At 46.9% G+C, this 13562-nt stretch overlaps 1 protein-coding gene across 3 annotated transcripts in view; it reads right to left on the bottom strand.

Moving 5' to 3' along the window:
* CLPB (ClpB homolog, mitochondrial AAA ATPase chaperonin) overlaps positions 1–13562 on the bottom strand; it is a 143060-nt gene that overhangs the window by 33020 nt on the left and 96478 nt on the right. For all 3 annotated transcript variants that reach the window (XM_013969731.2, XM_013969732.2, XM_018059407.1), the window contains one exon: positions 7731–7828. In XM_013969731.2, the coding sequence (XP_013825185.2) occupies positions 7731–7828 (98 nt within the window). The remainder of the gene's footprint in view (positions 1–7730; positions 7829–13562) is intronic.

Genomic DNA, 13562 nt, shown 5'->3' with positions numbered 1-13562 from the left:
TTCTACTTCATGCTCTTTCCCAAATGCTTAGCACAGAGCTTATATTAAAAAAATATGTTGAGGACTTCCCTGGTGGTCCAGTGGTTAAGAATCTGCCTGCCAATGCAGGGTACAAGGGTTTGATCCCTGGTCTGGGAAGATTCCACATGCCAAGGGAAGCCTGTGCACCACAACAACTGAAGCCCATGCTTCACAACAAGAGAAGCCACCACAATGAGAAGCCCACACAAGCAATGAAGAGTGGCTCCCACTTGCTGCAACTAGAGAAAGCTCACACGCAGCAATGAAGACTCAGGCAGCCAAAATTTAAAAAAAAAATGCTGAATGAATGAATGACTTTTTAATAGTGTGAGCTACGAGTTCAGGCTTGTGGAGAGCTAACCAGTGGAAGAACCTTGGGAAGGAAACTACTAGGTCTGTATGTATTTTCTTTGGGAGGAAAGAGAAGGCCCTTGGTAAGGGTCCATGAATGTGGGCTACGGTTGTTCCTGGCTTCTGAGGAAATGAAGAGGAAGGCTATGGGCAATGAGGTCAAGGCTCTGCTTCGACAGGATTCCAGTGGAAGAGGGGACAGGGTAGGTGACCCAGCCTGCAGAAGCAGAGGACACTGGGTGGAGACGCCCTAGAAGGAGGCCACCAGGACAGCAGGAGTGGGAGAGTGACCATCTTCTTAATAAAAGCCACATGCAATTAGTTTCAGAAGCCCTCACCTGGAGCCAGCAGCAACCAGCTCCCTATGCTGCATCTCGGCTGGATAATCGCAGCCACTGGTTTTCATCATTCTTGATTTAATATGGCACCCCTCCTGGCTCTGAGTGCATTTACAGGAAAGGGCTGGGAGGCCGAGGCAAAGCCTAGCTGGGCTCTCGTTAGGAGGTGGGTGGCTGGGCAGAGCAGCTCTGTGGGTGAGAGTTACAGGGAGAAGGGTATGGCAGCACCCCTGCTGCTGGGCATTACTCAGGGAACAAATCTGATAATAAACCTGGCGATATGTTCACTGAGAGGGAAGCTAGGGCAGGGGTGGTTGGCAAAAGGAGACCCTGGGAGAAAAACAGGAAAAGTGTGGCAGAGGGAAGAAAAGAGGCCAAGATGCAGCTTGCCTTTAGAGGGAGGTCAGGGCACAGAGCCCCCTGGCTTCTCACAGACTCAGATATGCCCCATCCTCCTGACTCCCTGGATCCACCCCAACCCACATCATAGTCAGGGCTTCTACCATGTCCTGAAGCTGGGGGAGGCAGAGAGGCCTGGGTGGGAAGGTCAACAAAGTGGGCAGAAGATGAGACTCGGGGGGCAGGGGACGATGGAAGTCCTGAGAAGAGAGAGTGATGACAAGAGGAGCACAGGGGGTCCAACAAAGGAGGCTGGGAAATGTAGAGCAGACAGGAGGGGAGAATGGGGGATGAGAGGGGCACCTAAGGGACCTGAAAGTCTCCTGAACTAGCTCAGAGTCCACATCTGTATTGAGGAAAGCTGGGTACAGTGCTGGCATCAGTCCCATGAAGACTTGGTGACTGCTATGTCAGCATCCCAGGGTCCATTCTTTCCTCCACCTGAGCCTCCTTTTGCTGCCAGATCAATATTTTTAACTTGTTAATTGGATCATGTTGCTCCTCTGCAAATAGCTGGGTTGCCCCAGAGAGAAGAACGGCAAGACGGTTAAGAGGGGCAAAGAGGGGCTGAGGTGAGAAAATGGGTTGTATGCTCCTCAGCGTGTCACATCGGGAGGTACGTGATGATGATGTACCTGTGACTGAGGATGTTAATTTTGATCATCTGATTAAGGTGGGCTATGCCAAGTTTCTCCATCATCATCTTCCCCTTATGTAATTAACACGTCTTGTAGGGTGGGACTCAGAGACTGCGTAAATACCCTGTTACTCCTCAAACTTCCACTCCTTAGTCTGAGTATGGATTGAGGAATCTTGCCTGATTTGGGACCAGCTGTTCTAACACTCACAGCCCTAAGGAGGTCAGAGGATCTCCTCCCTCATCATCCAGAGAGGAAGTAATTAAAGCAGGGTCCCACTGGTAGCAAGTAATAAAGGCAGAACACTAACTCCTGCAGTCTGACTCAAGTGTCTGCACCTTCCACCCTGGAGATAAGAAAAGACCCGTTCTTGCCTTTAGGGAGTTCAGAGCCTATTTAGGGAAAGGAGATTTAAAACACAAATTTCATATTCCTACTTTTAGCATGGGGATGCCTAATTAATTTACTGAAAATAAACACCAGAGGGTGTTCTTGCCAGAAATGCACAGCCTGAATTGAATCATAAAAAAACATTAGACAAACCCAAATTGAGGACAGTCTACAAAATAACCAGCCTGTACTTGTTAGAATGTCAAGAAAGACTGAGGAACTGTTTCAGATTAAAGGAGACTAAATAGACATGACAACTGAATCCAACTTTGGATCCAGAATTTTCTTTCCTTGTAAAACGAACTATTGGGACAATTGGTGAAATGTGAATAACATCTGTAGTTTAGTTAATATTAATGCTCTGATTCTGAGAATTGCATTGAGGTTATATAGAAAATGTCCTTTATTTTTTAGGGCATTCATACAAGTATTTGGTGGTAAAGGGGATCATGTATATATAACAAATAGTTCAGAAAAATTATATGTCTTTATATTATTCATCTCTATATAATAAAGCAAGTATGATAAAATGTTAACAACTGGTAATATGGGTGGAAGTTTATGGGAATTTGTTGTACTAGTTTTGAAGTTTGTAAAAATTAAAGTGAAACAAATCAAGACAATGCTTACCCTTGAGGGACAGATAGTGACTGGAAGGGAGTATGATACAAATGAATGCTTGTAATAGTCTACTTCTTGATTAGGTATATTCAGCTTGTGAAATTAACAGTGAGCTGTATAGTTATGAGTACCTTATACAAATATATTTAAACAAACAAGTTTTTAAAAGTTAAAAGAGAAAGACAGAACGCAAAGGTGTATCCCCATAAAGCATGGCGCGCTCAGTCTGGCCCATGGAGAACCTCTAATGAAGGTCGGATGGTGTTGCCTGGGCCAAGCACAGGGCCAGGCATGCAGCACACCAGCCCCTGAAATGAGGCACGAAGCAGGGAGCAGGCTCGGTGAGGCAGGGAAGGGGGTGTCTCTCCATCCTAGGCCAGGCAGAACATAACCCTCTACGTTCCTGCACACCTCACCCCTTCTCTCCTGATGGCTTCCTCCAGATCTGATGGGAGCACCCAGGCGTGCAGCCCGGAATGTGGGGCCCAGGGGAGCCCTGCATCCCCAGCTACCCCTGCAGCAAATGAAAAAATACACAGACAGGAAATGTGCTTGTGATTCTGTCACTGGGATATGCAAATAAAATATATATGATAGACCTATCTGCCTAATATTCCTGCCAATTCATTCTCTGGGTGTGATTAAAATGAGCAATAAATTCCTCGAGAGTCTCGGTGGAGTGAGGATCTGGGAGTGGAGATGCGGGCTGCCACCAGCACGTCCCCCTCAGCTGAATATTCATCATGGAATAGCTCCCCATATTTTTGTTTTATCTGCCATCATGTGCACAGAGATATATTTCCACCTCTCTGTTGTCTCTTAGTTAAGATGTGAAAATGGTCTAAGCTTTAAGTATTAAACCCTTCAGCTTGTGAAATCCTTCAAAGTGAGATCACAGGTTACCTTCTCTATGAAGCCTGCCCTGCTCATTCTGTCTGGAGGTGATCCATGCTTTCTTGAAACCCCCATAAGCTCTGTGTGGACCCCTCCTAAGGCAGAAGTCAGCCTGTGGGTATCAGAGCTAAGAGCGCCTGCCTCTCCCGATCTTCCTCTCCTGATACCCAGCTCAGGAGACAGGAGCTGGGCTTCATCCACCTCTCAATCTTCTCAGGGGGCCTAGGAGGCTTCCACACAGAGAGACTGCTCAGAGAACTAAGCAAATAAGCCATGAGAAACAAATCATTTAGGCCACTTAAAGTGACAGAGATTCTTAGATAAGTGACATATTTTAAAAGGCAGAATAAAATTAAAAATTAGGCTTATGGGTAATTCTGAAATGGGAAAACCATCAAGAAATAATAAGTGAAAAAACACAGATTCTAAACATGGAACTAGGGTCATAACTCAAATACCTTCAGGACCAAGAAGGAAATATAAATGCCTGACACGTAAGCACATAACATGATAGGAAACAGATACCTGTGGCTGGAGAGTCCATATTACAACCTCTATGGCATTACACTCACATTTAAAAAAAACTCTGAATTGGCAAAATAAAATGTGGCTGCCAGTTTGAGACCCATGGTTTATACAGTAGGCTATCAACCAGGCTAAGAAAAAAAAAACCCACTTATGTATAGATATGGTCCAGAAAAGGTAAATGTAGTATCATAAGAGGAACGGTCTGATTTGTATCTCAATAGCTGCTTATAATAGCCTGATTTTCAAAAGTCATCTTTTATTTTACCTTCAGTTTTCTCACCTGTAAAAGGGAGGTAAATAAGAGCTACCTCATAGCTTTGTTACAACATTAGAAAAATTATATATTCGAGCACCTGGCAGAGTGTCTAGATGCACTTGATAAATGGTACCTATTACTATAAATAATTAAAAACATTGATAATAGTTACGTATAGGTAGTAGGGCTAAAATGCTTTTAACTGAGATTCAGTTCAGTTGACATCTCTTTCAGGAAGCCTTCCTTGATCTCCCAGGCAGGATTAGAAGCCACTGTGGGTTGCCACAGTCCCTGGCCTTCCCTGGGATGACGACTCAGTGGTGTTACACTTTACTGGTCTGTTTCCTCATCAGACTGTGAGCTCCTTGAGGGGTTCACCCAGATATCTTCTTCCCACCTAGCCCAGAACCCGGCATACAGATGTCATTTATAAATATGCACGGACTTATTTAATTACCTTCATTTTATACTGTCCAGATTTTCCATAATGGGAAAGATGGCTTTTATAATTACAAATTTTCTATAAAGAGTACATATTTGACTATAGAGAGGCAGGTGAAGGTGGAAGAGGCTGAGCTGGATGGCAGGGAGATGTCGGATGGACAGAAGGGGAGGAAGATAAGATCAGAGTGGTGGTAATCCATGTCTAGACAAAGAGCCAGGACATGAGGTCTGAGGCTGGAGCCTCAGCACCCTCCAGGCCTGAATCATTATGTCACTGACATAGGGCCTGAACTCAAGAGCTGAGCAGCTGCTGCTTACTTCCTGGCCGAGGGTGACATAACCCAATCTAAAGCAGTGTTTCCCCCCTGAAACTCTTCCTCACAGTTTTGAAGAGGTAGTTTTTTTGCAGCCTGGAGAAAAAGGGCAGAGTGGAAAGAATGGGTGACCATGGAGATGCTGAGCAACTGAGAGAGAGACAATGCTGCTCATGTCCAGGGAGAGCTGAGGGTGGTTCACGTGGGCGGAATCTGAGGGGACCCCAGAGCAATCAGGTAGAGGTGCTCAGCAGACAGCTGAACATTACAGAAGAGGAAATCCAGCCTGGGTAAAGGGATCAAGCGCAGAGAGGTGATGACAGAGAAACAGTCTTCATGTTGAGAGGTGACAAAACCCCTGGCTGGCTTTGAGCGGTCTTCTAGCCTCAAAAGGCAGCCCCTGCCCTGGGTCACAGCTCTGTGAGGGGGCTCCTTCTGGCAGCAGCCACCCCCCATTAAGCCTGGCTCTGTCCTAGCCCTGGCACTGAATCCATTTCCTCTCCTCCCCTCCTCCTCACAGCTGTCTCTGTGCCCACGTGCAGTCTCTCCTTTCCTGGCCAGATGCCCCACTGCCTTCAGCCTTTTCTCATGGCACAGTTCTGCTTGCCTCCTTGCTGCCCACCTCTGCACAGATTCTGAGAGCTCAGTCTACTCAGAAGGTAGCCCTCTGTGGTCTAGAAGGATCTGACTGGCACAGAGGCAGCAACTGCCACTTACTCATTTGGGACACTGACTTTGTATTGATATGGCTGACATCAAGACATTTCCTGGGCAGCCAAATTTCATTAGGGTCCCTCAGCAGCCCCAACCCTTCCATCCCTGCTGATATGAAGAGGTCTGTTCTCCTGCTTTACGTAACCAGACCAGTCCTGGCGCTATGTCACACAACCTGACAAAACAGGTATAATTTTGGCCAAGGGCAGCGCTGGCTCTCAGGGGACAGTGGCTTGGCCTGAAACAGGAGAAAATGACGGGGATGCAGTCCCCGAGGTGATGTTAAACAGTGCTCAGGGATTTCCTTAGAGAATAGGGGAAGCTGACCCAACTCTAGGGCAGGAACATGGGATTAGCTGTGTCCAATAAGTTGTTAGTGGAAGTAAAGGGTCCTACTTCCAGCCTGAGCATGTAGCTGCAAGTGGGATGCCCTCCAGGGTGCTCTCTCCCAGAGGGCGGCTGCTCTGCCAGTCAGGTCCCTCAGCATCGTGGATGAGCAGAGCCCGCCTCTGCTGACCCATGATGGATGATGGACGTGTAGCATGAGGTAAAAATGAATCTTCTTTGTTGTTTTAAGCCACTGAAATTTTGAGTTGTTACAACAGCATGACCTAGTTTATTCTGACTGCTACACAGACCAGCGGTATATTGAATGGAACCACAGAAACCATTCAGTCACAGTGTTTTCATTTCACAGAGGTAAACTGAGCTTCAAGAGCAGAAGCCCTTGCCTGAGGTCAGTCAGTCAGTAAGGGGGTGGGATCACAACCCCAGCTGAGTGCTCAGTCAGGTGACCTAACCTAAGTGCTCTTACTCAAGACACACAGAGTATCTGCCACTAGGTGGGACCTGCCACTCTTAATCATCTCAAAGTACTGCAGCCAATTTGCCAGAGAGAGATTCCACGAAGTTGGAAAAAACCCAAGATTGACACTCAGAAACCAAGCCTTCCAGTTCCTGTCCCGCCAGTGAACCTACCACATGATCTTAGTAACAGTTTTGATGCTAACTCGCTCTGGGACCAAAGGCAAGTCACAACACACCCCTGGGCTCCACTTTCCCCATTTGATCGAGGTTTCAGAGATTGAAAATGTGTGCCCCATAGCACAGCCTCCATGGAGGCTACCCAGCGGGGAAGGATAGGCTCTCCTTCAACCAGAACAGCTCTATTTTCCTCTGACTTATTTATTTTACTTTGATAAGATTTCCCATCACCAGACTTGATGGTTTCTCAGGTCCTAGCTCTGACATTTGTGATATAACTAGTTCTTAGATTCTGCCAAATACTTTCTAAGTTATAGCTGGGTGGCTGAGAGGAGCAGAAGGCAGCCTGTTTTTAGGATTCAAAAGTCTGGATGAGAAAATCAAATTAAGATGTTGACTGTTTTGCCTCATACTCTACATAAGGACCTCTGGAGTGTATATGGAGGAAAGGGGTCAGGGAAAAGTTCCAGAAGGAGAGATGATGGAAAAGAGTTACCTGATGAGGCTGCCGAGTGCATGAGACCTGAGGAAACAGTACTGAGGCGAAGATTTTGTCCTGCTATCCCCTCTCCTTCATGGAAGAAGCTGGAAGGCTCATTACCTCAGAAACTGAATTTAAAAGTTAGTCCTCAGAAGCCAGAAGTGGCCCAGGCTGCTTCTTGGTCAGGAAAGGGGATGCCTCCTATTCTTGATAAGTGGAGGCTGGATTTGTATTTAAATAGACAACAATCCTCTAAGGAGAAGTGGCCTTTGGTGTAGAGTCTGACATAATTTAATGAGTGAAAGATGAAATGAAGCATGGAGTGCCCACAGGCCTTCTCCTTTCTTTGAGACTTACCTTGGTCTCAGAAGTCCTTAAAAGCTTCATCACCTCCCCTTCTCGAGCATAATCCAAGGGTGTGTGTCCCATTTCATTCCTCTGCAAGGGATTGGCTCCTGACAGGAGGAGAAGGAGAAACAGAGCCTCTGTGAGTGATCAGTGGACCCTCAGCCTTCCCTGGGAGGTGGCACAGGCCTTGACTTCAGTGTAAGAAATGCTCACAGAAATATGGAGCAACAAAACCTAAGAGATTGAAACACATGTCAAGCTACTCTGAGAGAGGAGCTCTCGGTCCTCTCTGACACAGAAGTAAGGGTATTAAGGCTCCTACAGGTGCATGCATATGTGCAAAAACTCACTACCCACATAGAGAGGTGCCACACACACAGATGTGCTATACACACACATAGGTGTGCTGTGCCTACAAAATATACACAGCTGAACATGCTAACACATATACCAATACACATACAGATTAATACACCCCAACTCCAATGTATTCTTCATTAAAATGTCTGCATTATCAAATTTGTTTGTACACAGATGAATATTCATTCACAAAATCCACACAGAAATCTAAAGCACAGAGTATTCCAAGTAATGACAAGGACCCTTCTTTCTGCTCTCTGCCTCTCCTTCTGCTTCATGCTCTCTTTTCCCTGCTCACTTCCTGCCTGCTAGAGTCGGCTGAGCTCTGGCCATCAGCAACCCAGCTGTGCCAGCCCTCACCTGCGCTACTTGTTGCTGCGTGTGCACTCAGGCAGGCGTCTCCTCCGGTCACTGGTTCCCATGATTAGAAGACAAAGAACTTTAAGTATAAAAAGAAGAGGCTTGCTTGGGGCCATGCATCTACCGTCTCTCATAAGTGCCGGCAGCTGATGAGCCTGTGTAAAGTGTCTGCTTGGGGTAGAGCCTTGACAGTCATGGAAGATAGGCTACTTTAACCCCCACACTGTCAGAATCTCCTCCCCAAAGCCCATATCTGGGCACCTCACTCTCCTCTTCGAAAACTGACCATTCCATTCAATCTGTCCAACCCTGAATGGGCTGGGAGCCAGGACATGGAAGAATCAGATCTGGTCCTGCCCCAAAGCAACCCTCTCAAGAACTATGTGTTAAATGGAACATTAAAGTAACAAACAAATACTCCTTGACTTTTATTGCTAAGAAGTGTGTTGTCTATACTTAAAGAAGGGTTAAGACACACTCCCTGCCATGAGGATGTAGTAAGTTGGCTAGGGACACTAAACACACAAGAAAGGCTGCATCACCACGAGGCCTGGCTCAGAGGGGATATTCAGTCACTGTTTGCTGATGGACAGTAAAAATCAGTGTTTCTCAATCCCAGGCTGAGGCAACATTCATATCATGATATAAAACCATTCCTACTGAAACTCTCTGCTTCTTTAAGGACTATAAACTCATCAACAATGATAGTCATTTATTAAGCATTTACACATGGCTGTCTGCTGCAGCTACAGAGGAAGAAGCGTGGTAGGAGGAGGGGAAAGGAGCAGAGAGAGTGAAGCATGACCCAGACCAAGGAAGGTTATTATCAGTATGAAAAATTAATACATTTTAACATGATTCTATTTTCTAATAGGAAGCTAGTACAAAATAAAATATTTAGATAATTTTAAACCACAATTCACATACCTTTCAGGGTACACAATTCAGTAGTTTTAAATATACTTCCATCATCATATGAGCCTCACCAGTATCTCATTCCAGATCATTTTAATCATCTTGAAAAGAAACCCTATCACCATTATCAGAGACATTCGCCACTTCCCCCAACCCCAGAAACCATTAGTCTGCTTTCTGTCCCTGTATTTGCCTACACTTGACCTTTCACATAAACGGTGTGGTCTTTTGCATCTGGCTTAATTTACCATGTTTTCAAGGTTCATCCATGATGTAGCACATGTCATTCATGCCACAACATGAATGTAGGAATATAGCATGTACTTCATTCTTTTATGGCTGAATAATATTGCATCCTATGGACATACCCCATTTTGTTATTCATCAAGCTCATAAACATTTGAATTGCTTTCCCCTTTTGGCTGTTATGAATATGCTGCTATGAATATTTGTGTACAAGTCTGTTTGAATGGATGTATTTTTCTATGTCTCTCGAGTATGTGTCTAGAAGTGGTGATGATAATAATAATAGCCACTAGTGTTTACTATGTACTCTGTATTTTATATATATTATCCACCATCTTGAGGGGTAGAAATTAAAATTGCCCCGCTATAGAAGTGGAAACTCAAAGGAGATAAGTAGCCCAAGGTCACAAAGCTGGTGATTTGCTTGGACCAGGAGTCAAATCTGCTCCAGGTTTTCTTAACTACAATTCTCACACTCCCACCAGGGCAGCCATAATACACCCCTGGTGAAAAATCATTCCATGATTTTCACTGCTTATAGGATAAAATGCAACCTCCCTAATGAGGAGAGTGTCTTCCTAACTAGTAGGCAAGTCCTCAAAGCTCAGCTGGAGCCTTATTCTTCTTTCAATTCTGTTGGTGCTTGCTTACTGGGCACTGTGTATCAGGGCCCTGTACATAGGGAGATGGGAGACTGCCAAAGCCAATGAATAGTTGGTTTTTTCTAAAATATTTCTTGATCATTCTGCAGCAACTGATACCTTGCCCACTCTCTCCTTTGAGTTCTATAAACCACTTTTCAGGTTTTCCTCACACCCCTGAGACCATTCCTTCTCTGTCTCTTCTGCAGGCTCCTGGTCCCATCTTTTAGATTAGGTGCTGTCTAGAGTCTAGGCACAATCCCAGCTCTCCAGAAGCTAAAAGGGACGAGAGACGACCATGCAACAATAGCTCAGGCCGAGTGTGATCAGTGTGCCGAAGGAGGGACAGCGGGCCTGTAGAGAGAGGTGCAAGAAGACCACAGTGCTAAGGGGCTTGCTCTCCTGACCCAGTTTTCCCAGCCAGCCCTGTTCTGTCTGGCGCTCAGCACTGAAGGCTTGAGAGGCAGGGGCAGACAGCATCGGCCCTTTCCTCAGAGCTCCTGGACCACAGCTAGGGCTGAAAGAGAGCTACAATCACTCAGTGGAAAGGCCTCTCCTCTCTGAGGCAGCCTCAAGGGGAGCTCTGTCACTGAATACGGGCTAGAGTGGCAGGGGGGTGTGGGAGAGACCTCTGGAAGGGAAAGAAAAGAAAAGCAAAGAGAAAAAGAGAACTGGGTAAGAGAAAAAATAGGAGAGCAAAGGGGAGGGGGAGAGGAAGAGAGGTGAGAGAGGAAGACAGTGGAAGAAAGAACAGAGGGTGAGATTAGCTGCTTCAAACAAGTGCTGTCAGTGATCTATATTTGCTTACAGAATGAAAAATGTGTGCCATAAACATTGGCCACTGAGTAATTTCTAGTAGGAGTTGTGTCACTTCTCATAAAGGATGGGATGGGACAGGTAGGACATTTCTGCACCTGGGCCAGGGATGCCGTTTAAAGCAGTGCTGGGTCTGTCTCCAGCCCAAGAGCTCTCACCCAGGTTCACCCCAGCTACCCTGAGGAGGGAAGCCAGCTAGGCTCCCCAAGGTTCTGGAGCCTCGGGTCAGCACGTCTGCTCCCAGTTTAGGAAAGCTGAGGCTGAGGCGCCATGGGTAATGTCCATCTAATATTAGTCCCTCAGCCCCAGAACCCTTGTTCTGATGTTCTGACTTGACTAATTGCTGTAATAATTGATAGAACCTGACTTCTCCAACTGATCAATTTCACCTCCAAGACCAACGGCCACAAACCATTACACTCCAATAAATAACCACGTTGGGCCTCACCCGCCTGCCCTCTCCAGGGGCATCAGGATGGCCCATGCCCTGGCCTGACCTCACCATGCCTCCCACCCAGGGCCCCTCCGGGCCAAGCAGCTGGTCTAGAGGGTCAGGCTCCTGGGAGTAAGTCAGAGGGCTGGGCGGAGGTGGGGAGAGCTAATCGCAGGCCATCCGTCACCTCCCACTGGCTGTCTGGGGCTGGGGCCAACACCTGGAGCACCCCAGGCAGTATAGTGCAGGACTCCTCCTCTGCTCCAGATTAGTGTGTCCCAGCTTATAATATTTGATAAATAGCAGACTGGCTTCCTGGCAGCACTGCTGCGGCTACGCCTGCCCACTACAGCTGTGGAAGGTCACTCATTGGGGAAATATGTTTCTGTCAGTGGTATTGAAAAAAGTTTAGTGGAGTGACAGGCCTCAATTTTTCAAATTTTATTAACTCCATCCTCTTAACCATTTGTCTTAAATTCCTTCAGATTCTGGGGGATCTGTCAATAGGGCTCGGGCCAGGAAAGTAGGATGGGGGTGGATGGTCATGGACAGGTCCTGGCTGGTGCCAGTGACAGGCTGGGGTCTCAACACCCAGGGCAGGGTAAGGCAGTGGAGCTGGTGTTGATGGGAGAGAGGGCCTGGCCCACGGGGGCCCAGGGAGCCTGCTACTCTTCTCTGGTACAGCACCTGCCTTAGGTATGACAGCCTTACAGGCTTTCTGAGGCGAAAGAGACCTTAATGGTGAGTTCTTCCAATTCCCTAAGAAGAGACCTGCCTCGACTACATTCGGAACAGGTGGGTCACCCTGGCTTCCTCAAGCATGTCCAGAGCCCCATACCAAGCTCATGGCCTGCCAAGGGGTTTCCCACACTAAACTGAGGCAGATTCTTTTTTCATAAGCCCCAACCTCTCTCTCTAACCCCACTCTCACCTTGGACTTCCTATAAACACCCATTCATCTTTTAAGACTCAGTTCAGGCTTCTTCTCCAGGAAACCTTATTTCCCTCTCACCCCAGATTTGGTGTGATCCTTTGTGCTCCATGAGCCTTTCTGCTTCTTTCTTCCCACACTGATCACTATGTTATAACAGTCTGTCTCCATACAGGACTGAGAACTCTCAGAAGTCAGGGTCCATGGCTGATCCACTGCTATATCCTGACTACCTAGCACAGGGGCCAGCACAGAACACATGTTCAGTAAGATTTACCAAATGAATGGACTTCTTTCCAGGTGTTATCTTCCAGAGCCACACACAACATGGCCATTCTTCCTGCCCCAGAAAGGCCCTTCTCATAACAAGTGAAGTATGTGACCCTGTTCCTTGTCCCCGTGGACCAAAGTCCTCAGTCTCTTTGCTAGTTCTAAACCTCTTCGTCTGGGTGGCAGGTCAGGTCAAGCCCCAACACCCTCTATCTAGCTCTGTGGTGGGAAGTGGGGAGGAAGTGGTTGCAGAGAGAGGCCCATTTGCCCTTCCTGAGGAGAGTGTGGAACGAGAGTGAGAGATAGGATTCAGGTCTCCTGACAGCAAGGGGCTGACAGCGAGTCTGGGGTGGCAGAGGGGAAAAGGCATGTTACTCCCTTCTCCCTTGACACCACTCTGTTCTGACTTTCTGCTACCTCTGTGTATATCAAGACAAGACAATGATGCAAAATGCAAAGAAGAGAACTTAAAAAAACAAAAATACCAAACCCAGTAACTGCCCTATACAAATGTGTGAGGCTATATTATCAATAATATTGACAAGCTCCCCTACTCCCTCCCACCCCCGCAGTCCTACTGGCCATCCTGGCCTTTGAGGGATCCGGATCTACCACACCTGGTTTTCATGACTACCCCCTTTCTCCACCTGCAGCTGCCTCCCTGTCCCCAAAGAGTACACGGCCTGGAAGCCAGCACGGATGGGGGTTACTGCTCCCTGGTTGTGTGACGAGGGTCTTGCTTCACTCCTCTGGTGGTCATGATCACAGCCCTACCTACCTCAAGGGGTTCTACTTGGACTGAATAAGATGTGTAAAAAGTGTAAAAAGATAAAAAGCTGGGGGGAAAAAAGACTGTACAAGCTGTACAA

The sequence above is a fragment of the Capra hircus genome, chromosome 15 (assembly GCF_001704415.2).
Source record: "Capra hircus breed San Clemente chromosome 15, ASM170441v1, whole genome shotgun sequence".
NCBI lineage: Eukaryota > Metazoa > Chordata > Mammalia > Artiodactyla > Bovidae > Capra > Capra hircus.
The sequence above is the reverse complement of the archived record's forward strand: the minus strand, read 5'-3'. Positions and strand labels throughout refer to the sequence as shown.